Genomic DNA, 27,507 nt, shown 5'->3' on the forward strand with positions numbered 1-27,507 from the left:
ATTCATGGTGTCCAATCAACTTAGTGAAAATTAAGCCCCTGAAAAAGTATTAAACGGTATTAAAGTCTGATTGTGAGGTATTATTATTATTTTTTTAAAGAATAGTATCTGATTCGTTTGTTAAAAGTTTGACAGAATTTATTACATAGACTGTACAGTCACACAGACAGTGGTCTTCAGAGCTGTGATGTCATGGTTTGTAAAGTTTAGTCAGAGTCAGAATCAGAAATACCTTAATAATCCCAGGGGGAAATTATTTCAACATGTGAGAACTTGTCTGACACAGAGACTCACCTATTGTTGCTTCATGTGTTGAAACAGCGGCTCTACTCTGGACTTTGTCTGGACATTATCGTGTAAAAAATGGCATTCAGTGTCTCTCCCTCTCCTCCAGCACCGTGAGTTACCATGGTTACAGGAACGTCCTGAAACTTTGTGATGATTCTTAAGAAATTTGTGGTTAGTGTGACGGTACAACATCACTGGATACTGAAAAGTTCTCTACATGGTTGATTGTTGGAGTAAAACTTGAAACGAGCTTTGCACAAAACATTGAAAAGACAAAAAAGAAGTGTCGATAGAACAGCTGTTCACAAATTAAATCAAATAAAATAAAATTTTATTTGTATAACCCAAAGTCACAAAGTACATTTTGCCTCGGAGGGCTTTACAATCTGTACAGGGAGTGACACCCTCTGTCCTTAGACCCTCGATTCGAGTGAGGAGAAACTTTCCCACAAAAAAAAACTTTTAACAGGGAAAAAAGGTGGAAGAAACCTCAGGAAGAGTCACAGAGGAGGGATCCCTCTCCCAGGACAGACAGACGTGCAATAGATGTCACGTGTACAGAACAAATCAACACAAACATATTGTACAATTACAATGAATGATAAAATGATTACAGTAGCAGTGGAACCTGTGATAGAGACACAGATGCACAGCAGCAGCAAATCATTAACTATAAACTGTAATGGAGATATGGTAGCAATAATGACAGCAGTAATATATGTAGTGGACGTCGTGCAGGATCACAGCAGCAGCCACGATCCACGAGAACCTGCTGGACGAGAGAGCACAGAAACTCTGGGGAAGAAGCATCCTTCTGTAAAACACTGGTGGTCAAGTATACTTGATGTCTTCATTAGAGAACATGGTTATGTGTGGAGTGGTGCTGCACTCTTAGGGCATTGTGTCATTTCTTTAGCAGCTGACAAGTAGCGAAACTCAAATGATGTAGTTGGATCTATGTACAGTGTTCAGTTGACTGACAGCTTGATGGGAGAGCAGCCATTAAAGGTCCAGTGTGTAAAATTGGTGCATCCATTTTCAGAATAAGGCAGTCATGGAATATAATATTCATAACTATGACATATAATCACCTGAATCTGTGAACCCAATCTTTTTGTTTTGGTGACTTTAAAATGAGTCTTTTATATCTACAGTGGGAGCGGGTCCTCTTCCATGACTGTAAACAGGGCCTTTCGAGTGTTGTTCCTCCTTTACCCTAGGTAGGCGAGGGTGATGTCCACTGTTATGGAATTTTCTATCCTTAGGTTACACAAGGTCACGTGTGGGCCTTGAGGTCCTCAGTATTAATTGTTTGTCTTTGACTAGGTGCCAGTCTATCTCAACACTGTGGTGTCCAGGATCGAAGAAACCTATTGCTGCCTTCTTAGAAATAATAGATAGCTTGTTGTTGATGTTCCAATCTGCATAAACAGACATCTGTGTCTCTGGACTAGAATGTGTTGACAATAACACCTACATGAGTAAAGACATTCTCTTTGACTAATTCTGGGCGTGTAGTATTTGTGTGTTATCTTTGGGTTTAAAGTCGATCCACCAGCATGAGTTCGTCAGAATGTGAGACTGACTCAGGCACTTCGGATGTACTTGAGAGTGTCTCTAATTCTCCTTGTCCAAGTGTCAATAAATAATACAGCATGAGACACCAGAGGCTCCTGAACACTTTCTTCCCTCCTGACCTCACCATTGACCTTTGACTTTAAGCAATTTCTCCACAACATCCACTAGATGCAACTAAATTCTACACACTGGACCTTTAATATCAAATTTCTGTGCTGCTAGTTTGCCCAGTACACCACTCCAACCGAGTCCCAGCATCAGTCAAAACTTCCACCGCAGCCATCGCATCTTTTCTGAAAGTCGCTTTGGATAAAACTAAAACTAAAAACTAAATGACTAAAAACTAAATGACTAAATGTAAATGTAAATATAACTAAGGGACTGACAGTAACAGTGCGTTTTTTGCTATATGACTAGAAGCAAGTTGCGTTGAGGTTTTTATGAGATATTTAGAAGGTATTAAATTTAATCTCAGGATTCCTGCACAAACCCTGCTATAAAATGTGGGTCTCAAACTTACATGTGCTGATTCTCAGTTGTACACTTTAGTTGTTTTTTATGACTACACAGATAAGTTGTACACTGTTTGCCCCTTTGTAATGTCTTATTAACATACATAAAAGACATTTATTAGTTTTCTTAGTTTAGTTAAAGGCCCAGTGTGTCTAATGGTGCGGTTCCTAATGATACATCCCTTCAGTTTTGTTTGTTAAAGTACTGTTTGAGACATTTTACAGCTGAAAATGAAAGTTGTCAGTGCTCTCTGGTGGACAGACGATGTAACAGCAACACAGTTTCTGAATGACCTCACATACTATATCGTTGACGTTTGTGTAACTTATCAACCAATGGATTCATGAGTAGTTGTTTGTAATTTGGTTCATTTAAGCTGAACAAAACTTTGTCTACAGTAAGTTCCATTGTGAAAGAATCTGCTTAAAGGTGTCTTGGCTGGCACAAGTGAATCGTGGGATATAAAGGGTAATGGTTCATGGCCCGGGGGAATACTGTTCCTCGACAGAGCAGCAGTTTTAACTCTGCCTGTACTAACAGGATTTGGATGGTTAGTGGAATGGGATTAGCTAATCAAGGAGAACATGTCATCGCGAAGCCTCATCCAATCACAGTCTTATGTTCTGCTTAATGGAATCCAATTGAAGTGTAGCCTAATTTGCCTGAGGCCATTTGGGACAACAGGCTAGCCAGATCGCAGAATTCAAAGAACCCAATTAAATAACATAGAAGAATCAGCAAACATGGATAATGTGTTAGGGGCCATATATAGTCCTAGACCTTACATTTGGAAAATAAATACATTTCCCATCATATTTATCTTCAAAAAACAGCTGTTCCATTATGGTTTATCTTTGATTTTGCTTTCGAAGTTTATGTCTTACACCAAAATGCACCAAAGAAATGAAGAAGCTGTGCACTGCTACAAACGATAATTAAAGATCTTCATGTTTTGTGAAGTTTGATTAGAAGTGGCAGAAGTCTGTCCTTGGGTACATTATCATATCATTTCCTGTTAGTATAAAACAAGATACAGTTACAGAACCGGGACACACAAAAGTCTTATCATTTCCAGATAGTAAAGAATTATGTAATTATCTGTAATTTCAGAGCTAGTGACCCAATTTGTGCAAAATATGTCAGTGTGAAATAATCTGTTCACGCATGCACAAACGTCCTGTGAAGAATCAGGACGTCAGGGTCTGATTGTTTGTTTATTTGTTTATTTGTACGTCCGATTGTCTCTCCAGGATCTTTTTCTAAAAACCCCTGCTGTTGACACGTAAGCTGTGCTTCTCTAAACAGAATCAGAAGGGTTTAGGAGAGCTGATGGGATTAGTTTAAGCCATTAGGAGTAGTTAATGGTCTTTCTTAGTGTTGGTAAGTAACACTGACTAATAATTGTCCAGAGTCAGCAGACACCTGACACTGTCTCACAGTAACAAGTGGTCCCTGCTGCACCGGAGTCACTGTTCAGGATCTGTAGAGGAGGATTCAGCCTCCTCCTGACTGGATTGACACAGTTCATGTAGCTCATATTTAAATATATAAACATAATCTTCACTCGGAGGAGCTGGACGATAAAACCATCAGACATCAGGAAGTCATCACACAGGTAAGAAACAAACATGAGATGGATGCTAACTATGATGATAAACAGGTTTATGTACTCATGAGGCACATTCACATTAATAAACAGCAACATTTAAATTTCTATTGTCTTTCTAGCATCTTTCCACCCTTTTTCTCCTCTGATATCATGTTTAACATGCAATCATTTATAAATTTGATAACTATTTACATTAGTGTTGCATCAGTTTTAGGGCTGCAAGTAACTATTATTTCAATCTACCAAATCATTTGGTGTATAAAGTGTAAGAAACATTACACATTTCTAGAGTCTGAGTTGCTTTAAATGTCTCGTCTTGCCTGAAACCCCAAAATATTTAATTTAAAACACATAAAACTAAGAAAAAAGAGGAGTTGTTAACATTTCAGAAGCAGGAAACAGTGACTTTATACACTTTATGCTTTAAAATAATCAGAAATCTCTAATATCAGATTAATTCTCTAATCAATGAATCGCTGCAGCTTTAAAATTTTTTGCATGTATTGAGATGTAAAACTCTGTTGGCAGTGTATGCGTGCTTTATTAGCTAAAAGTGTCAATAAGAATTCAAATATCTTAACATTTGATTCCTGAGAACTATTAAAAATTTAAAAAAAGAGACATCACTACATCCCAGGAAGCTCAAAAGTTTTAAGATTCACTTGATGTATGATGGAGTTTTGTCTTGGAGGGCGAGTATCGCACGCTCTTCATGCCCTCAGATGACACACTGAGCTGTTTCTGATGCTTCATTCACTCTGTTTGTGCTGCTAACGACCAGATCCCTAATTAGATTAAGAGATTTCTGTGGCACGCTGACATGGACGAATTTTAGAGAACATGGGATGTGTAACCTCCAGCTAATCTTGTCTTTATGAGAAAGGCGGGATCAGGCGATTGGATTTCTGTGGCCTAGAGAGGTTAAAGGGGCGAACGAAGAGCTCCTTCATATAAACATTTGCTTAGTCACAGAGAGGAATCAACTCTCAAAGTCTTTAAATTAAATTTATGGAGGGTACGAGGGTTTACAATGATTGTCTACTCTCAGCAGACAAAAACACAATCAACTACAAGAGCCTTGTAATAAATATTTGTCTGACACTGTCAAGGTATTTAATAGTAAAGTCATTTTGCACTGCTGTCATTTTATCCATCGTCTAAAGAAAGGGTTAATAATAATATTGATGAGCTGAATCTGCAGGTTATTTCTCGATTCATTGAATATAATGTCAGAGAAGACTTTCAAATTGCCTGTAACAATTTCTCAGAGTCCGACATGACCCAAAGTGATACGCAACAAAGAAAAGCAGCATCACATCTGAGGAGCTAAAACCAGAAAATATTCAGAGTCTTTGCTTTAAAAATGAAACAAACAATGAAATAAAATGTTCGTAAACCTATTAATGGTTACTTTTTATATTATATAATGACATAAAACTGTCTCACATTCAGGTTTTAAAATATTCTGGCGATAAAACTAGTAAAAGTTTAAAGTCTTCAAACATTAAGTTATTCAATACACAATACAGTAAATCTAGTTTATGTTGAGCACACATATATAACAGTATATAACAGTACTCCTTATTCACTAACAGCATTACTAACCATGTGTCCTTGGAACGGATGGATCCAAAATATTTAAATTGGATTGACACACTGAATGCCTCAATTGGATTACCATCTGTAGTGCAATAGATGCTGTCATTTGCTTGTGATTTGCAAGGCAAATTGACTGAAAATAACTTTATTCTGTGCACTTTGTGTTGTTAAAAATATGTATGTACTGTTATTATTTACTTTATTTAGAATTCTGTGAATTTTCACCGACTCAAGCTCTTTGTGTCTGCACTATAAGGGTGATTGAGAAGACATCAAGAACAGTCTGCTCGTGTTTGGCTGCTTCCTCAACACAGACCGGTCTGTGTGGACTCCAGTGGGCCTTCAACCAGCCTCATATAGGCCAGGAGCAAACCCACTGACTCAAGATACTCAACCTCCAAAAAACACATCGTACAGGTTGGTACCGAACTGTAACTTTGCACTTTATCTCTGAGTCATAACTCTGAACACAAATATATGATGCGCATATTTTTAGATTCAGTGTGACATGCACTTGTCGTTGTCTTCTGTGTCCATCACAAATAAACGTCCATGAGTCAGAAAAAGACAGATGCTCCTTGTAACTCGTCCAAGAATCATCAAGTAGTCCAGTGATAGTTCTTTATACATCCATGGGTACATTGCAAACTATAATCCCTAATAGTAAACTCAGCATTCTTTTAATGGTGCCAGTTTAACCAAATGTAAACAAATAAAGGACATAAAAACAAGGAAGACAGAACTTACTGACCCCATGCGGTGTCAGACTTTGCAAAGCCCTGCTCTAGAAGACACCAGGAACTGAACACACACTTGTTCGTTTGTATTTCAGCAGTGAATTTCATATGCGCACAACCCGGTTCATCGACATCTTCACATGCATCAGCACACTCACAAGCATGCTTACTCTCCCATCCTGCACCCCTCCTCGACCATCCTACCGGCTCCAACTCAGGACTGTAAGGTAATGTATTGTAAAGATGATTTTATTCAGAACTATGCCCCATTTTTAGAGTTTTTCCCTAATTACCACTTATCCACCAAGAATAATTTAAAGCCGTTAACCTTTCACCTCTTGCTACAGTTCAACATGCACCTTCCCAGAGGAACAACGAGGCCCTCCTTTGCTCCCGTCACTGCCTTTCACAGAGCGACACAGAACTCCTTCACGTCGACAGTGAGTTCAAGATGCATCATTCAAATCTGCGTCAATACCGCCTTTGTCCTTCCCTGAATTAGTCTGATTGAATAAAATGTCACCGCTGACAGTTTTGTCACTTGCAAAACAATTCCAGAAACGAGGAAAATGGGGCGCACTGCACGTCTGCATCGCATGGAAGATTTATTACCATGAACAACTCAAGGTAATCATCGAACACATCAACATTTAAGTCACATAAACAAGTATAGTTGGAAAGTAGATTGGCTTTTTTTTTTAGAATTTATGACATTTTGTGTAAAATGAAAGTTATTTATACTGAATTTATTTAATATCTGTCCAAAAAAAAAGCGGAATGTGACATGTCTATATGAGATAAAATTCTCTATACTTTATTTTATACTTCTAAAGTTGTAGTCTGAGACTAATTTGTGTTTTTATTTGATGCATAATTTAACAGAAAATGCAGCAAAAGCCCAACAGTCTCCATCGAGATCTAACGCCTGAGTATCCCGCCACCAGTCCACCTGACTCAGCGCAGCACAAGGAAGCAGACCAGTCCTCCTGCATTCACACAAATCTGAGTGAGTCTAAGGCCGGCAGTGTGAGAAATACCTTAAGCAACAGTATGACACGTTATTAAAGCTCCTCTGCTTCTCATTTATTTTTTTTAGACGCTCCAGGAAACAGAAGTTATCTCTCTGACAGTCACACATCTTCACCAGCATCTTGCCACGGCCGTACGACCAAGACGGAGAAGCTCGACTGGGAGAAACTGGAACAGACTGCAACGAACCTGCACTGGAAAGAGAAGCCTGCTGAGGAGGAGGAGACACACAGGAGCCACCGTACAGACACAGCAAAGGATTTACGTCTTATATACAAATCTTGGGACCAAGCAGTGACTCCTGAACCTGACCGCAGACACAGCAGCTCACTTCACAGGAAAAGGCAGCATGACTGTGACAGCTTCATCAAAGCAAAGAGGGCGAAGCAGGAAATTGTAGATAACCAGAGTGATTCTTCAGCGCAACACATAAACTCAAGTGATTTGTCGGTCTTGTATCCTGACAGCAGTTGTTGTAATGTTACCAGAACTCCTGTGGGACTCGTCTCTTATCCAGGAGCTCAGATGCATCCATACCAAACTGCTTCATGGAAGCCGGTGTGGGACGCTCACAAGAGGGTGGAGCTGCACTCTGCCCTGAAAGACTCTTCGGTGAATTCCTGCAAGGAGATGAAGATACCTCTTGTAGCACAGACGCAAAAAGAGGCTTTTCATGGTTTCTTTGCACCGCCTCTGTATTTCCCTCTTCCCTCTTTGAGGCAGCAGGAGACGGTTTACCTCAGAGGGAGGGAGTTTCTATACCCACATCATGAAAATCTCCACAGACATCAGCTCCCTCGTCCTGGCTTTCTGGCAACATCCTACCTTGGACCCTGAATCTCATTTTAGTGTGTCTGTAGAGTTTACGGGTCATTCTGGTCTGTGCATGAATTCACAAGGTTTCAAGTATTATTAACAAAACATACTCTTCGCACTAGAACAGCTTGATTTAAGATTCTCTGTTGGGTTTGGCGTTTTGACAGCAGGTGGATTTTGGCAACTGTGCAGTCGTAAAATACGCTGTAATGATTAACCCTGTTAAACTGGTTGTTTGATTAAATATATTAATATGCATGTGCTTGCTCATCGTGTGCATTGCAGCTAATGTTTAACACGTTATCATGCTACTAAACATAAAATACTGGTGGGTAGACAGGTAATCAACAAACGATGGTGGTGCTAATCGAATAAAGCATATTATGTTACTGAATTATAATTATTTAATCATCAACACGTACTTTAATGTCGCAGCAGGTAAATGTGAGGCTTATTTTGTACTACACATAATGCCACGATCAATAAAGTCTCATCTTAACCTGCAATAATAATTATGTGAATTTGCAAAGTAGTAACTAAAGGTAACATGCTTCCTGCTTTTACTTGTTACTTTTAACCGCCGCAGACAAACTGTCAACAAATGTAACTTTAAAAAAAAACAAACCAGAAAATGTTTCTTTTGTATCAAAAATGTATTTAAAATCTGTAACAATAAAATTAAGCAACATTTCAGGATGTCGATGATGATTCCACGGCTACAATAAAAAATAATGTCATCTAAAATTCTTCGTTGAACATCATTGAAACATCACAGAAAATGGAACGTGTAAAAAAAACAAAACGACGTTACACAGAAATGGCTTTGTAGTGCTTTGAACTTCACTTTTTGTCAGGAACATGAACCTCTGTTTAACAGGCGATCATTAACGAGACGCGACACAAAGCTAAGCTGAAGCATCAGAGCTGCTGTAATGAACGTACGCTCTTCGAGTGCAGAGATGACCCTCCGCTCTGAAAACATTGGGGATCATCAGAGAGCTTCGGCTGGGAAAAAAAACAGTTCCAGTGATGACGGCAAACAACAGGCAAACCAATTGAATTGCATAACAGCTACAAGAGAGGCTGCAATGGATGCATGGTGCGGTACGACGTGGAGGAATCACACTACGTCCATGCCCAGGCCCCTCGCCACCTCCGTCAGGGCCTGAACTGCCCCAGATGTCCCACTCCCATCACAGTCCTCCTGGGAAAATCCTCCAGGCTCCTCCTCGATGTGAGGGATGGTGCTCATGACGCAGTAGACCGGAGAGTCACTGCCTCTGGGGCTGGGCTGAGAAGAAACGTCTTCACCTCCAGAGAGCTCCGAGGAGTACGAGGAGGAGGAGCTGGAGGAGGGCGATGAGGATCCTGCAGGGGAGCTTCGACCACTCTCTGGCGTGGCCGCCGCCGCCCTCTTGTTCCGGCTGCTGGTTCTCTGACTCTTCCGAAGGCTCTGCGGCTTCGTGGCCATGTTCTTCATGATCTCCTTCGTCACTTCCACAGTCTCAAACCGCACCATGTTCACCTTTAGGAAGCCGTCTACATCTTTCCTGTATCTGTGGAGAAAGTAACCACAGGTTAAATATTTATTTTGGTCTTTAATTGCCATATTTATTGTCTTAAATTACATTTGAAGCACCGCCAAGGGCTGAGTGGACAAACCTAAATCGGGAATGTCCAGACGGCCATTTCAGCTCGTGCTTCTTGCGGAGATGAAGTGTGAGAGTGTAACACCAGGAGAAGACTTTATCACAGATATGACATTTATACTTGGACATCCCCCCGACCTGTTGGTAAACAACACAGCATCGTTATAATTCACAGCTGGTAGAAACGATGATCTGAAGATGCTTTACATCGGTGCTGACCAACCGACCTCGTGCACTCTCTTGAAGTGGTGGCTCATAGTTTGGAACGTGTGACAAGAATAATCACAACCCTCCACTGTACAGTGATACACGGTGCCCTCGTTGTGAACCTCTGTGTGCTTTTGTAGATCGCGCTGGTTCTTAAATCTACAAAAAAAACAAGAAGAAGACAGTATGATTATCGACAGAACTTGACGAGGTAACAGCTATGACGTTATGTCACCGCTTGTGCCTCAAGAGGCAATAACTGAGTCCAGACAGAGCGACCGAGATTCTGCTGACCGAGCTGTAGAGGTGAGACCTGGGTGCAGAGCCGAGTTTCTTGAGGAAGAAACACCTGAACTCACACCAGATTCTGCTCTGATCCAGAATCGTCAGCATGAGCATGTGGAGAGCTCAAAGAGCTTTAAACTTTTTGTCTTTTTGTGACACTACTTCATGTTTATATACAGACACTGGACAAAAGAGGAGTCTTCTTGGAGGAAAGGAGGCAAAGCAAATGTGCCCAGCAATGCTGAAAAAGTGTGACTCCAACTTTACTTGAACTAAGTTAGCATAGCCCTGATCGATCAGAACTCTGTTGGTTAAATAAACAATAGAAAAGTTGCTTCTTCACTATAGCTGACATGGTGTAGTGACTTCAGCATCTGTCTATCTGTTTATTGCAATCAAATCACAAATCATTGTTTAACGACCTGCCACTGTTGTGAAAGTCTGAATTAATGAATTCTTGATTTCTTATTTAGTCGTTAACGGGACGTCTAGTCAGCTGTTTCGAAGGTCTACCTCTTGTCACAGAAGTCACACGGGAACGGCCGCTCGTCGCAGTGGCGGAACCTGATGTGAATCTTCAGAGCTGCCAAAGTGGTGCAGGTCATGTCACAGAAGGGACACTTCACCTGATTTACTACGAGCAAAAACAGAAGGAATTACATTTTTTTTAAACTGCTGATTAAATTATTACTACATGTTATTTTGTCTCATCAATCCATGAAACGATTTGGATGGACCGCACTGCATCACAGCCTTACTGTGAAACCTTCTTTTCATGATTTATCAGTGAGTAAACACCTCCTCAAATCATTAATAAATCCTTAAATCTACTTTAACATCCTGAAAATGTAAACATGTGCAGTATTACCGTGCTGTCGGACATGATCCCTCAGAAGTCTCTCGCTGGAAAAAGCTTTGCCACAATGTTCACAAACCAGCGACTCTGTTCGAATGTAATATGTAATGAAGTTAGTATTCACACAGTACATAGTACACACACAGAAATTATGTGAACTGAAGTGATTATCTCACCTACTGGCTCCGCCTGCCTGTGTAAGTGGTCGAACAGCTTTGTGTTGCTGGAGAACATGCTGCCACACGTAGGACAAGCTACAAGTCTCTCCTGAGTGTGGCTCCGCATGTGCTCCCTCAGACGATACCTGATCTTGAAGAAAGCATCGCAGCCTGTGACAGAAACATGAAATATAGATAACGCCGACCACGCCAGAGCAGGTGAAGCTGGACACACCATGTCTTTACTCAGTCGTTACCTGTCCAGTGGCAGAAGAGAACCTGCTGTTCTTGTGAGAGAGACTCTGGCTCAGCACTTTCAACATGATTGTCCACATGTCGGTAAAACCACTCAGGATTATTAAACGTACTCTGTATAAAGACAGAAATGCAGATAATATAACAATGCTGCTATAAATCGATTGGGTGATCGATAATAATAATAATAATACCCACATCACAGTGCTCCCACTGGCAAACATAGCTGTCCGATCCTTCAGGAACCAGGTTGTTGCTGTGCAAGCCTTGGTTACAGCTGGGCAGATCGGGACGGGACTTGAGCAGCTGTGACCCGACGAACTTGAGCTTGCCGTGGTAGTTGTGGAAGTAAGCATGGACCTCGAGCTCCGCAGGGCTACCCATGGATAGAAATTCACATCCGTTCCAGAGACAGGCGTACTCATCTAAACGAAGAGAGCGAAGGAGTGATTACATTTTTAGAAAGGTTTGACAGAGTCAGACACAAACGAGCTGTCCAACAACGTCTAATCCAGAGTTACAACGATCTCGCTTCATTCATAACGCGACACATTTGATCACACCATGTTTCAAGTGCTTGTTGCATAACCTTTGTTATTCAAATGTAATTATAATATTACATATTCTGATAGTTCGATTAGATAAAAAAGAGACTCAACAAGTGCCTAAAGGTTTTTCTGTTTATTGTTTAGTCAGAGGTCTCCTGCAACATAGTGTTTATACATTATCTGTAACCGCTTATCCTCACTAGGGTCGCAGGGGGGCAGGAGGCTAGACAGCTGACATTGGGGCGAGAGGTGGGGTACACCCTGGACAAGAGACAAACAACCATTCACACTCACATGCACACCTAAGGACAATTTAGAGTCACCAATTAACCTGTTAAAGTCATGTTTTTTTGGACTGTGGGAGGAAGCCGGAGTACAGACACGGGGAAAACATGCAAACTCCACAGCCGGGGTTCGAACCAGGAACCTTCTTGCAACTATAGTTCGCAGATGAGATCTCAGGATTGGCCACAGATGTCTGTGTCTGTTTGCGATGCACATCATCCCTACACACATGACATATCCTGACCCCTTGTTTGTCTCACTCACCGAGCTCCTCTAAGGCGTCGTTGTCACCCAGGTAGTCCTTCAGGTGCAGTGACATGTGATCGCTCAGCTCCACCATGGTGTGACCCTTAAAATTGCACGCAGCCCACTCGCACACCACCTCAAACTTGTCCAGCCTCTTGGTTGTCATCATGGTGGACTGTGGCTGCTGCTGCACACACACACACACACACAACCCTGGCTGGAAAAACGTAAACACAGGTTAATTTATCTGGTAAATCGACATTAACTACAAATATTTACATCAGTTTACAAGCTACTGAAACCAGCAACTTGTCAGCTTCTATCTACAGTACAGTGTGTTCATATGAGTTAGTATTTTAGGCCAACAAAGTCCTTTCACAGGTTTGCACTCTGACGGTGTTTCGGTTCAACGAGCGACCCTGTTAACTGGTGACCGGGTGTAGTTGTCGCAGTTACGACGGTTGTTGAAAAAAAAAACAAAGATACATCCTTGTGAATTGCTCTTAGTTTATTTTTTTATTAGCCTTACAGTAATAAAAAGACAAAGCTGATTCACATTTGAGGTCTAGTTTGCATTCTGCCCCTGTTAAATGTCGACTTTCTTCTGCAGTTGGGTCGACAGTTACCAGGGTCGCTCGTTGAACCGAAACACCGGACTTTAACGTTAAAGGTGTTTCGGTTAAACGAGCGACCCTGTTAACTGGTGACCGTTTTTGTAGTTGTCGTAGTTACGACGGTTGTTGGGGGAAAAAACAAAGATACATCCTTATGAATGGCTCTTAGTTTATTTTTTATTAGCCTTACAGTAATAAAAAGACAAAGCTGATTCATATTTGAGGTCTCCTGGACATGTTAACTGTCTCCTGACCCCGTTCACTGTCGACCTTCTTCTGCCGTTGACGGCAGAAGAAGGTCGACAGTTAACAGGGTCGCTCGTTGAACCGTAACACCGCACGTTAACGTCAATCATCATTTTTAACAAAGACACGTCTTTAACACCTTCACTGGGAAATGTGTAAAGTAATGTCGTGACAGGTGAAGTTTTGTAAATGCTTCTTACGAGTATTAACGTCACTGGCGGCAGCAGCAGCAGCAGCTCTGTGTCTCTTCCCTCCACTGAGCTTGTCTGGGTTTGTTTATTTCCGGCCAGTGAGAGCCTCGAAGCGGAAGGTTCTTCTCCTTATTGTTGCACACACTGCCCTCTTCTGGACTTTACTGCTTTACTACTCCCTTTTTTTAATTTTTTTATTTTATTAACCCAGTTTAAACAAGATATCTCATTATGATTTTCCTCCCTTCTCTAGATTTCCCACATTATATTATACTCTTGAAACTATTCTCCACTGTTCTGTAGTATGTTCAGTGGTGATGCAGTTGAAGATATGACACTGTCTTAGTCGTATAACAAGTTTATTACAACAAGTTCAGTATTGTAACAAGTAAATCGTTACTTGGAGAGCTCCTGGCCGAATGATGAGAGACTCTCTCGACCTATGCAGGACAAACCCTTATATAGGTAGTTTAAGCCCCCAAACCATACCTGATTCCTTATCAATCCATCTAAAGCATCTAACTAAACATCTAGCAGTGGTGCCAGGTCGGCGGCCCTCTGGCTCTCCTGTCCTAATAACCTCTGACCTAGGAATGGTCAAGGTAACATCCCATGACTAAACAAATATCTTCAAATAAACCATATGTCTACAACAGCATCAGCATTTGTATGTGACTATGCATCTATGCGCAGACACCTCAGTTCCTGCCTTCATCATCTCTTCCCTCTTTCTTTCATATCCATGACAAGCAACACTGTCTCTCCCCACATTCACACCGACCACTTGGATGTTTTCCTAATATATTGAGTGTGTTATTCAGTTTACTTCATCTGCTCATGATCACCTGCTCTGCTCTGCTACCTCCACAACACCCCACCTCTCCTACTACCAGGTGTGCCGTATAGGGGGGAAAAGTTAGGACAATTTCAAGGGCCCATGACTAACAGGGGCCCCAAAAAATAGGTAAACACCAATATAAAATTATTAAACCATCATCATTGAGTATATATATTTCAGATATAATAATGAAATTAATTATCTCTTTGTTTTTTACGTGTTTTGGGCAGTAAAAGTTAAATAAAAACGGCCTTTAGCACATTTTTATGGTGGCCTTTATCATGCATCAAATAGTGAACTGCACTGCATACTGTATGCAGACTTGCATGCATGCACAAATCACCAGCAGTAAATATTGTGCTAGTACTATAGTACTGAACTACAAGACGCAAAACAGTTGCAATTCTTAGCACTTTTAAATCCAGGTTAAAAACTTTTCTCTTTTTATGGTGGATTATCTTTTTTTAAATGACAATGTAACCAAATCTAAGCTGGCGTGAAATCTACAAATCTAAAAACCAGTTCTTCCTTTCTTTCACAGCTGGAGTCAGATAAGAATAGATAGAATAAATAAATTGTATGGAGTTGATACAAATCTGAACCTCATGTTCACACGACTTATTATGAGTAAGCAAAGTCTGTTAACATTTAAAACATGTATCACTCTTGCTCACATCTACAGATATATAACACCAGCAGTTATGTCCTTAGAGGTTCAAATGCTTCATTATGTCAACCAAAAAAAAGCCAAATCTTCCAGCCATACAGTGTCTGACAATCCTAGCAGGCCATAAATAATATATTATATAAAAAAAAAAGCTACAGGCTGTGTCTGTTGTTGACTTTATTGGTCAGCAGTATGTTTTATAATTGATTCTGATTTGAGGACACCTTATGGGTCTTTGGGAAACAATGATCAACACTATTTTCTGACATTTTTATTGACCGACCAACTAATTGATTCATTGTTTTGAGTCATATTTTTTGCTTCTTATTGCACTATACCTTGATTGTTCCCAGTCCCTTTAGATAAAAGCGTCTTCTAAATAACTAAATGTAAATGACTGCCTTTAATCTTGCTTCTCATCATCAGAGGAGTCAGTTTCATCAAGGCACGTCTTCCTCCCTCTGTAGGGCAGTGGAGTAGTTTGTGGTTTTTATGTTCTGACTTAAGAAGACAATACGAGCATACAAAAATACCACTCTGAGGATATCATGTTATAAGTATTTCGGCTGAAAGGTCAGAGATCCTCACACACAAAGTGGTTCAGAGTCTGACAACGACGGAAAGAAAGTAACATTTATTCTTGCCCTGCACCTGGCGTGACCCTGGAGCTTCCTACTTGATTATGAGTTCAACTGAAGTTCAGTTGTTAGGACCTTATCCTAGCTTTGCAAGTTAAAGAACTCCCTATAGAAGAACATTTGAATGAACAGTTAGACCAGACTTAATTTTACTATTCTAACTCCTAGCTGGCCCTTGTAACATGACACAGCTCAGAGATAAGACATGCTGTAAAGCATAGTCATATTTGTCAGAGGTAGACACACAAAGTATAGCAAAATGAGTGGTAGAAAGCACTGACGGTGATGGTAAGGAGCCCACCCTGTCAGACCTGGTCACTATTCAGACTCAGATGGAGCAGCAGGAGTCCAGGGAGACAACTATTTATTTTCAGGTCAGCTTTTACAGTTTGAAGTTCAGGTTTGAACATCTCAACTATCACATCAGGTTTGGAGGTACACTATACCACACCACACCTGAACATGGGTCTGGGAGGCTTTGATAAGGATGTAAGTGTAGGGGAAATGTCATCTATGTCATGTCTTTCATGTAGCGCACGATTCTGCATTGAGTACAACAATCTCCTACACATGAACTGTTAACTGTACATGAACTGTCTTTCTTTTATATGTCTAATTTTAAACTCATGATTAAACTTTGGAAAGTACTCCTTTTTTTTTTACAGAGACACATCTTCACCTGAAGTTCATCCTTCTAAATAAAAGGCATCTGTTAAAGTATTATTGTTTTGCAAACAAGCAAAAGTACACACGGTCCACATCAAGACTAACTACTGGTGTTGCAATATCAGTACTGATTGTGCTGCTGCCTGCTCTTATTATGAAGGGTTTCTCATGATGCCCACATCTTGAGGAGCTCAAGTATCAGGCTGTTCGATGTCAGGAAGATCCAGCTTCAGCTTCTGCTTGTGTTAAATACAGATGCACAGATTTCTTATGAGATCCATAAATTGCCCTGGATTGTTCTGTGTTGCCAGTTAAATTGACAGCATTGTGTCTCCTATTCCAGCTGCCAGCTCAGCACTGTGTCATCTGTGATTTCCTGTCTACAGTTTAGTGAACTGTACATGATTTCTTCATATTTCTTTTATATGTCTAATTTCAAACTCATGATTAACCTTTGGAAAGTACCCCAGAACCCAGTCTTTGGTTTCTTTGTCTTGTCCACATATAAAAATGCAGATGAGGATGCGCTCCTCACCGATTTCTTCTAAACCTACCAAAGACAATTTCTTCTTTTTCACAGTCTCTTTATTTTCTTCCACCACAGTAAGCAAGAGCTCAGAGAGACATATTAATAATATGGAGGGGCAAAGGGAAACAGTCAGAGTCAAAGTCAAAACTTTATTAGGTAGGAGTGCTATGACCGGTATGGCATCTTCCATTTGGACATGGAGTTCCAGTCCAGCCTGGAGATCTCATTCTGAACTGCATTTACTCAGTTTGTGGCTTTGTGTGGAATATAGTTATGTTAATGAAGCTCTAGCAAAAGTTCAGTCGGGAAGACTGTTCTGTCGTGTGCTTGGCCTGCAGTCAGTTCCTCTTTCCATTCTGTCACCCACTCCTCTCACGCATGCTCACACTCATTCCCTTGGTGTAATCTGGGCTGTTAATCATGTTATCAGCTGTTCTCATGCTGGTCACATCTATCCAATAACACAGCGACAAATCTGCATTGTCATCGTGCTGCTGTCTCTTTAAATATGATTCATAATACATTCATGCTGTGGTTATGCACACCCCTCCACCTCCCCTTCTCCGTCCAGTTGTCACAGATTCATTTTACTTCATCCACCAGCAGCCTCTGAATCGGGCCTAAGCAGAGTCATCAGTCACCATGACCAGTGTCTGAACTCCGTGAGGGGATTTATCTTTCTGCAGCTCAGGGCCAACGCCCCTCCATCACAAAAATCTCTCTGTAGACTTTTGTTAAAACTTCATCACATTCCAACCTTTTGACTCCTCGCGTGTTTCATTGTGTCTCTTTGTTCCCCTCTAAAACTTCTCAGTTGGTTTAATTTGAAAACTGTTTGAGGCTAAAAGAGATAAAATAATCCAATATTTCACAAATAAAGCAACGATTAGAGTCCAAAAACTACTAATTTTGTACAAATTTTTCTTCTTTCAGTGATCATCTCATGGCCCCTCAGATTTATCTGATAAGGGGACCACTGGTCTGAACTATAGACTATAAACTATACAGTAGTACAATAATATTTACACAAGTGTTTAACAATGTCATTTATTATATCAGTCACAAGGGCCATTTGATATTTTGCTAATATTACTTACTTAAGCAGGATGGATGTTGAATCCAGGACTTTTACCAGTAAAGGAGCATTTTTACATTGTTGTCAAGCATCTGAGTATCTGATTGTACGAGACGTCTCTCAGGTGTGAATGTGACGACATATAAAACACAAACAAAAAATACATCAAACCTTCCCTCATCAGTAGTACATGATATAAAAATATACAACAATCAACACCCCTGTGATTTTAAATACTCTTTTAATTCTTGGTATCACTCAACCATCTAAAAAAACAGTTGTCACGTAAGCACAAAATACATTATTGTGGTCAACTACAATTTATGTTTGTCTCAAAAATCTCTCTACTTGGCCAAGTTTTTTACAAAAGCATACAGATATTATTCCACACTACATTTTCTAATCTGTACATTATCGTCATCTGTGCTTTATTCTTGTTTCTGAAAAGGCACTGTGGTAAAGGCATCAAAGCACAGATAGTCAGATACATCTAAACTCTTTCTTGCCGTTGGCTGAAATAGAAAATGAAATGTACTGATCATTAGATTTTTCTTTTTTTTTTGACACTGTCAGCACTTATGATTTATGGCATGATTAGGGATCATTTGAAGTCCACTAATGGTATTTACTTGTATTACTATTTGAAATATATCAAAACGGAATGTACATTTGAGGACGTTATTTACAAAATGTGCATTTTTTTTTACGGAGACACGTCTTCACCTGACGTTCGTCCTTCTAAATAAAAGGGAAAGTATGTTAAAGTAAGTGTTAAAGTATTATTGTTTTGCAAACAGGCAAAAGTACACACGGTGGGGATAATTTACTGTAACTCCACATCAAGACTAACTACTGGTGTTGCAATATCAGTACTGATTGTGCTGCTGCCTGCTCTTATTATGAAGGGTTTCTCATGATGCCCACATCTTGAGGAGCTCAAGTATCAGGCTGTTCGATGGTAGGAAGATCCAGCTTCAGCTTCTGCTTGTGTTAAATACCTACAGATTTCTTATGAGAACCATAAATTGTCCTGCACTGTTGTGTGTTGCCAGTTAAACTGACAGCATTGTGTCTTATGTACCAGTTCAGTCATAGCTCAGCATCTCTTCAGCAACACAAACGGCATCATAGAGACGGAGAGAGAGGACATACTGTATTAAAATGTTAGTGCTGATGCTAAAATCCAAAGTTCAGTGTCAGAAAATCCCGACTAGCAGGTCGCTATTACGTAAAAACACTGCTCCCCCTGCAAATGGCAACACAGCTAGGCCGTCAGCTAAGATTTTTTTTTAATTCAGCTTTTTGACAAACTAAAAGTTTGATACATATTTATATGATTTAGAAGATTGACACCACTCTGGGATGTGTGCACTAAAGCTAGATCCAGCTATCTTAGCTCAGCAAAAAGACTAGAAGCAAGAGGAAACGGATAGTCTGTTTTTTTGTAAAGGCAGAAAGATTGGTTTAGACAATATCTCATTTAATCTGCATAAAAACTTTTTAATTGGACAGAGCAAAGCAGTCTTTGTGCTAAGCTAAGCTAACTGGTAACTACCTGTAATTCCTATTTAGTTTGCAGATACGAGCATGTCAATCAAAAGAGTAAATAAGCGTATTTCCCAAAAACGTCAAACTATTCCTTATGGTTTCATGATGCTGAAATGTAATCTATAAATAGTAGTTTAACATTTTGAGTAATACACTTTGTATTGATACCACTCTTGTGTTTACTCTCTAAGTATAAGAATATAAGGCTACAGTCAAAACCAGGTAGCTTAGCATAACATTAACATTATACCGTATATTGATTGTTTAATTTACATAAAAACTTATGTCTAAAAAAAAACAAGTTGTGGTTTTACAGGCGGATTCTTGTATCATTGCAGAGAGATAGACTAGCTGTTTCCCCACGTTTCCAGTCTTTATACTAAGATAAGTTAAACAACTGTTGTGGTTAAACTCGTGTTTACTGTACAGACAAGAGAGTGGTATTAATCTTCTCATTTAACTTTTACCAAGAAAGCCACCACAAGTGTATTCCCAAAATGTCAACATGGACTCTTGTAAACCCAAATTGTCCGACTTTACAACATCTCTGGTAACGCAGCGCCTCAACAAGGCTACGACTTGTTCCACCAAAACTTGTTTTGAGGGATTTGTTCTTTGGCAGTGAGACACAACAACGTCTGACGCCACGTGGAATGGTCTGGAAAAAGACAAAATGTGTAAACTCCCACCCTGAATAAAAACATAATATAGTCCCGTTAACCTTCCTCGGTCAATCACTGAGAAACTTTTGGGAGTTGTTGTTATGTGTCCCGTTCTGTCCCATAGAGCTCTTACTCCGGGAGAAGAAGTCAGCACGGAGCAGGCGGTAGAAATAAATCAGGATCATAATATTCATCACCATCATGGAGACCAGAAAGTATCCACCGTGATCCAACCAGGTATAATTGTGGACGATGTACCAGGTGAGGTAGAACTGTGTGCTCAGACGAAACGCGACGTAGGTGAGGAGGTTGGCGAATTTGTTGATGTAGTACACGGAGGAGGACTGAGCGCCCGCCAGCTTCAGCATCAACCTCATGTGCAGGGTGACACTGTTGACCTCTACAAAGAGAGCCACCACAGCACCGGCTACATAGATCTCAGTGTAGAGGGTGTACAAGAAACACCAGATTACCTGAAGAGGAGACAGACAAAGAGAGGTGCAGGTGTTTTTACTTCTACCAGGTAATCCCCTGTGTTTCATGGTCTCATTGTTTGAAATAATTCTCTAAGAAAGGGGGTCATTTTCTTTAATCTGAAAATGAGAGCTCACACTTAAACACCTGGTCCTGTTCCAGCTACAAACCTGGTTCTTTACAGATTTGGATTGAAGATTTATCTGCAGTCTTTAAGCCTGATTGGAATATCTGAAAAGGTCTGGCTCGTGTTAAATCATCAACAATCAAATCAAAGCTTACTCACTTATCCAGATATGTTAGTATATGCAGTATACTAGTCTTGACAGTGTGGGCTAAAAATAATTTAGCTTATGTTGCTCAAAGCAAATGTCCCAGTTACTCCTGATAATGCAGAAACCTCACCCTCGACTGTTTCCAGGGACTATTTCTTCAATAAAAACCATTCACAGCGAGGTCTATGTATTATCCAAACCAACAGGATTTCATGGAAATACAGGTTTTTATACGTGTGGTAATTTGACCCCTTTCAAGCAGGAGAATTAAGCTTAAATGAACATGGAGGCATGTTAACAACAGAAAACAAACAGCTTTGTTAGCAGTCATGGGGTAATACATGTCAAGGTCAGCCTGACCTGATCAGCATGCAACAATAACAATAACTCCGAGCATCTCTGCCACATATTTTACAACATATTTGCTTTCGGTGGTTCTATTTTTGTTGACAGAAAGGTAATAATTCTACTTTATGTTCATTATTGAGGTCATAGTTGGTGGAGATGTTGTACTGGAGTGCATTATATTGAAAGGTGTTTCTAATAATATGTCCAGTTCAACACTACAAACTATAACCTCAATAATAAACATATAGTTAAACAACAAAAACTGAACATTATTGTCTTTGTAAAGGCAGACCGGGGAAGCCAGTAAATGCATAAAAGTGCATTCGAAGAGCTAAAAAACAATGGTGCTCTTGTAAAACAGTCCAGATTAGCTTTAGATATCTAATGTCTAATGTTCTTTTATTTGTATAAACAGAAACTAAAAGCACCAAATATGTCAGGCTGAACTCTAATAAACTATATAAATGCGACACAAGTAATCGTGAGTGTTGGATTTAAACAATATATAGCTTTAAGGACCGAGCTTATGAACAGTATTTCATACATCCTGTCTGACAAGCTGTTTCCAGCCTTTACTTAAAAAGGAACCGGATGCTTCAGAGATAATCACACGTCACCATGTGATTTGTTGCTCAGTGACAACATGCTGCACTCAGTTCATTTGTCTCTAACTATTCTCCACACTCTTGATCTGTTTGTTCAGTACATACTTGATTAATAATAATAATCAAATGGTCGTCATAATCTTTAAGCAAAGACGGGGGAAATATCTTTTTATATCTCTTCTTCTATCTCAGACTGTGGAGATCAACCTGATATTAACGTTCTTTTGTTGAGTTGCTGAGCTCAACAACGACATCTGATATCTTATCTGAAAAAGAAATACAACCTTGATAGAGTTTTTTTTTTTAAAACAAGAAGAAAACATGGCATGCCATTTTACCAGTGCATGATGGAGTAAGAATTCCCATGATGCTCTTGCATGGCCTGTCAGGATAATATCACCTGCATCTTGCACAAAGTACCCTAAAAGGAAAGAAAAAGGGACATTATCTAAATAAAATAACAGACACGGGAGCATGTGTAACAAGTGTTTGCTTGCTTTCCTTTTGTTGTCTCATATGAGAGAGAGAGTTCTTAGTTTGTTTGTGAAAATCTGTTTGTTTTGCTTCATGTCAGCTCGAAAGCTGAAAGCAAAGACGACAGATGACTTGAGAAGTTCCTGTTGTGTTTGTACAGTGAAGCAAAGATCCAACTCATTTAAATCACAATCTCATCAACCAACCAGGTGAAGTGAATGTAGAGCGTCATACCGGCTGAGGTGATGAGGTTAGATAGCTCTCGGCTTTGTCATCTAGACAGGTGTGACTCGATAAACCAGACAAATGTGTGGCTTGCAACCGCAGTGACTGTGCTGTTTTAATGCTTCACCTCGTTCCACCGTGAAAATGGATACAATAACGAGGAACTGATCATAAAAAAAACAAAAACACGAATTTCAGCTCTGTAGGGTGACACGTGGATAAATGAATCTATCAGTTTGAGGTTTTTCAACATTCTGTTTAAAATAACAGCAGCTTTGAATTCACAAAAGGTTTTCACCTGTCTCCTGTCTGTTAAGTAAACATGCAAATATTGACTTTTTGCCGCCTGTTATTGGCATCAGACAGTGGCTTTACCTGTTTAGTTTATGCTGCTAAATTACCTATAACGTGTACCTAAAGATTAACGTTTTTACAACATAATACTGACATTACAATGCAAGATTTCCCTGGTGTCGCTTGTTGTTAATCAGCGGGTCATCAAGAGACATTAAGAGTCTGCGTTTGTTATTTTTAAAAGATGACAGCTAAACCGTTTATGACATAACCACGGCTGTTTAACTCATATAACCGGAGGTATTCAAGTGACTAAGAGCCTGTCTGTGGTTGTGTATGACTGGCATGCGGCTGTGGCGACACAACCAGCCCCTATGTTAAAGAACATGAGCTCCAGTATGTGCTGAGGTTTTTCCTCAGTGGAGCTATTAGCTGTTTGCCGTTGTCAGGGCAGATCTCCACAGATTTGCGCCTTCATGGTAACACAAAGATGCACGTACAGTAAGACCTAACTGCATTCAACGCGGCTCAACCAGACCACCGATTCCTTGGTGGATTAACGCCAGTCTCCATGGTGATTTAGTGGAGACGCCCATTTGTCTGTTCTCGGGATCAGGTGAGAGAGGGGCGGATCTTTTGGGTGTTTTCTTTAAAAAACAGCAACAGGTTGAAGTTTTTTTTATGCCTTCTGGGACAGGAGAGTTCAGTTCAACTCAAGGATGGAAATGAAATCCTGTCAATCAACACTTCTCTCACATTCTTCAGACTAGAGCTGCAATAAACTGTCCATTCATCTGTTGACAGGAAATCAGTCTGCAACAATTGTTTGCAGCTTTTTGCTTCTAAAATATAAATATTTGATCCTTTTCTTCATCATACATGATGTATCTTTGACTAACCTGGGAAATTATAAAAGAAAACAAGGAAATATTTGGAAAATGCATCGATAATTACAATAAATTAATGTCGTAGCCCTACATGAACCACTGTGAGGATGTTTCTCTTTAGCCTGCAGACTTAATTCTCTCATTTACCAAAACCAAACTTTACAGCTGTTATTTACTCTGTTTTCCCTCAAGTGCCTCAAGCTCTTTCCACGGTGCGTTCACTGACCTGTTGAGACGCAGACGAGCAGGTAGGACAGAGGGGTGTGGTAGGAGTGGAGGTTTCTCAACGTCTCTGGCCAAACCACCACGCTGGAGAGGGATACATGTTATGGATAGATGGGTCACCTCACTCAGACATACATGGGCTCACTCCTGGAGAGACAAGCCTAACTAAGCAGAGACATTAATATGAGGTGTTTGGGCTTCCCTTGTAACCAGCAGATATCCCTCATGTGTTCATATGTCTGAACAAAAACCATTATATATACAAATCTGCAAGAGTTTTGAAACATTCTTTCTGCTGTTTGGCTAAAGGGGCACACCTCAACCAGCCAATGTTTCTCTGTGTCCCCTCCTTGTATAAACACAGAATTATTGTTAATAAATGACCTTCTGTGACTTGTAACAACAAGTGTCCCGTTTCACATGTTTCCTTGGCTCCTACTTAGGAATGTATAACTACCCTGTTTCATTACTAATTCGTCCCATGCTCAAGCTCAAGTTTAATTGTCACAACGTTACACAGTCGGGATGAAATGTAAGAACAGTTCAGTGAGGTTACCGACTGCTTTAAAAATGTGTGACCTAGGTCCGACTGTTAAAATGAGTCACTAGCACACGTCCCACGCCCCAAAAAATAGTTTCTCATGATACTTTCACAAGAATCGTTTGGCCAGCAGGTTTTTCCAGTTAATGTATCTGCTGGCTGTTGCTTGAGGAGCTCTGACTGTTGGTTAAATGCGAGGTTGACTTTACAATCCTCAAACCAGTACAAGTAAATAGCAACAACACAGGCCTGTGTGGCTGACACTGTACAGTGGCATTTTCCCTCCCCACTTATAAATGCCATTGTCTCCCCCGTCCCTCACCCTGTCTGAACATGCCCTTCTTCTCCTGCCACAGACTGTCACCGCACACACACACACACACACACATAACACACATCATGTGGACTGTGAATAGACAATGGTGTCCCAGTGTGGACAGACAGATATTCCTAATGGAGACTTACCAGATCAGGGCCCATGCTCCAGTCAGCAGGGAGTGCACCATTGAGACAGAAAGGTTCCTCCACTTCCAGGAGTGCAGCTCATTCTGCTTCACCACTTTGGGCACTGGCAGCCTTTGCAGCAACTGGTGGACCACCCTGAAAAGGAGAGAGCACACCAGCACTGACGGGCCTGGGTGACTTTTTAGCACAGGAAGCAGGGCGTCCATCCTCCCTAAAAAAAGTCTCTGGGTGTTTATTCTCTAAACCCTCCCTTCGTCCTCCTTCAGCCTGTTGACTGTTTTTCAGGCTCCTCTCAGCGTCTCCTGATGGATAAATATGCGCGATAGGTGATGGGAGTGTTTCCTCTAGACAAATCTCTGCAGGGATGTTTTTTTTATTTTTTCCGAATCTTCAAATCAAATGCACAGCTGATCCGGATTTGTTTTTCTTCTTCAGTCTGATGATGAGGACTTGGAGAGGGGATTCCCGTCTCAGCTCATTCCATCGCCACGGTGTTTGTCTTTACGCAGCGCCTCTTAACGTCATGTGCCGCCGCTCTCAGCCCGCCTGTCTGGGTGTGCAAGCGTGAGGCGAAGGGGAGTGTCGGAGAAGGGAGCGGGGGTGGGTGGTGCTGCTGCTGCTGCTGCTGCGACTCCCTCTTTAGCCATAAACAAGGAGGGGCAGACGCTGCGATCAAGTTACGCATGAAACATAGACACAGAGCATGCATGGCTGCTGAGAGGTGATTTTTAGGGGGTACTTACACAAATGTTAAAGAGCTGCCATGTAACTGCAATGGCTGCTCTTTTTCTCTGCATCATGCATTTAATTATCTATTAATAATAACGACGACATAAGTCCTAATAATTATCTCCAATACAGGGTGTGACTAGAGGAACTAATACTCTACAAGTCAATGCAGGAAAGGGATAAACTGCTAAATAAAAAATACAGATGTATTATACAAAATGTCCTTATTTTTCAGAGTTATGTCATAATATTCTTAACTATGTTTCCATTAGTGTATAATCACCTGAATTTATAAGAGTCATTATGTTTTGTGACCTTAGTTGAGCCTTTTATGTCTACGGATGCCGCAGGTCCTCTTTAACAGAGTCTGCCATGTTTCTACATTTCCATATTTTTCATGTGTTTCTAGTTTCTCCTCTACACTAGGAAGGAGAGTGTGAGGTGAGGGGGTTGCAATCAGTGAATGTTAATGACAATGAGCCTTTTATATCTACAGATGCCGCAGGTCCTCTTTCTAGAAGGATAGGATAGATAGAGACTTCCATATTTTTCTTGCATTTCACGGCCACTGTAGTTTCTCCGTCACACAAGTAAGGAGAGGGTGAGGTGAGGGGGTTGGAATTGCAACTACTATTACAACTACACTGCTAGATGTCTCTAAATCCTACACACTGGACCTTTAATCTAAACTCTGCAGAAATCTTTAAGTAGTTCAGAGTTTTGCGGTCATCATAAATTTCTCTTCACGGAAACTTAGGAAGGAGAGGACGAACCAAAGGAAACTTCTTTGTGTCACTATTCTGCAGTGCAAATTGCAAGCCCGAACACAACAGGTAGAGTATCAGAGTTTAGTCCATGAATCCACCTGGATAGCCTCAGATTCAGAGATGTTTCGGGCTGGAGAGGTTTGACCGGTCTGATTGGTGGCCACAGCGAGACGTCGGGCTACATTTTTCCAATTTTTTGGTGGACACGCTCACACAGTCAACACACGCTACCCACTCAGATGTATGTTTTTTTGTCACAGTGCTGGATTCTGTCTGAATGCACTTTTAATCCTAAACACTGGACCTTTAATCTAAACTAACTACAGTTGTAGAATCAATCTTTAGTAGTGCTCGAACAAACGACCCCTGTGTAAGGGATTCATGACACTGTACCTTTAGTACACTGAAGACAAATGAGAGAGCTGCAGCTGGGTCAGGTTTGTTTGTTTGCTTTAGCTTTGGGATGGGTGTGGGGTTCTGGTCCATGAATTATCTCAATCTACTGTAATAATGGATTTGTATTAAGATTTAGGCTCTTGACTGGTTGAATGGTGGTGTACCCCGGAGCAAAATCTTAGGTCTTTTTTAATTTTCCATTTGCATGCTGCAATTAGGCAATTAACATGAATTTATGCTAATGATACACAGATATATTTTCGACTTAAGGCAGGTTATTCTGTTAATTTAGTTAGTCGAGACAAGAAAATGTGCCTCTGTCAGCTGAGGACAGTAACAAAATTAAATACATTTAATATAACCCTTAACCCTAACCCTAACCCTTTAACAGTGTGAGGTCTTGAGAATTTAGTTGATGCTTTCTCAACTCCTCCTGCTACAGATCTGTTCATTCCAACAGAGGTCTTGTT

At 40.5% G+C, this 27,507-nt stretch overlaps 3 protein-coding genes across 5 annotated transcripts; 1 reads left to right on the plus strand and 2 right to left on the minus strand.

Moving 5' to 3' along the window:
* Positions 1-6,077: 6,077 nt before the first annotated feature.
* Positions 6,078-8,949, plus strand: LOC109141042 (uncharacterized). Of its 2 annotated transcripts, none has more exons than XM_027280925.1 (5): positions 6,078-6,551; positions 6,672-6,764; positions 6,883-6,951; positions 7,207-7,330; positions 7,430-8,949. In XM_027280925.1, exons 1-5 carry the CDS (start codon positions 6,465-6,467, stop codon positions 8,188-8,190), a joined length of 1,134 nt encoding a protein of 377 aa, XP_027136726.1. In that variant the 5' UTR covers positions 6,078-6,464; the 3' UTR covers positions 8,191-8,949. The 2 variants fall into 2 exon arrangements, with proteins under 2 accessions (XP_027136726.1, XP_019125522.2); XM_019269977.2 differs by having other exon boundaries at positions 6,081-6,551; positions 7,421-8,949.
* zgc:112083 lies at positions 8,804-13,843 on the minus strand. Of its 2 annotated transcripts, none has more exons than XM_019277843.2 (10): positions 13,719-13,843; positions 12,677-12,875; positions 11,778-12,004; positions 11,582-11,693; positions 11,343-11,495; positions 11,179-11,253; positions 10,824-10,944; positions 10,046-10,184; positions 9,832-9,956; positions 8,804-9,725 (listed from the first exon to the last, which is right to left on the minus strand). In XM_019277843.2, exons 2-10 carry the CDS (start codon positions 12,825-12,827, stop codon positions 9,290-9,292), a joined length of 1,539 nt encoding a protein of 512 aa, XP_019133388.1. In that variant the 5' UTR covers positions 12,828-12,875; positions 13,719-13,843; the 3' UTR covers positions 8,804-9,289. The 2 variants fall into 2 exon arrangements, with proteins under 2 accessions (XP_019133388.1, XP_019133393.1); XM_019277848.2 differs by having other exon boundaries at positions 12,677-12,871; positions 13,719-13,832.
* Positions 13,844-18,301: 4,458 nt separating this feature from the next.
* tlcd1 (TLC domain containing 1) lies at positions 18,302-25,747 on the minus strand. Its single transcript, XM_010749369.3, has 4 exons — positions 25,146-25,747; positions 24,141-24,223; positions 22,373-22,455; positions 18,302-20,805 (listed from the first exon to the last, which is right to left on the minus strand). The coding sequence occupies exons 1-4, from the start codon at positions 25,349-25,351 to the stop codon at positions 20,401-20,403; spliced, it is 777 nt and encodes a 258-aa protein (XP_010747671.2). The 5' UTR covers positions 25,352-25,747; the 3' UTR covers positions 18,302-20,400.
* Positions 25,748-27,507: the final 1,760 nt, after the last annotated feature.

Source organism: Larimichthys crocea, chromosome VII, assembly GCF_000972845.2.
Source record: "Larimichthys crocea isolate SSNF chromosome VII, L_crocea_2.0, whole genome shotgun sequence".
Taxonomy (NCBI): Eukaryota; Metazoa; Chordata; class Actinopteri; family Sciaenidae; genus Larimichthys; species Larimichthys crocea.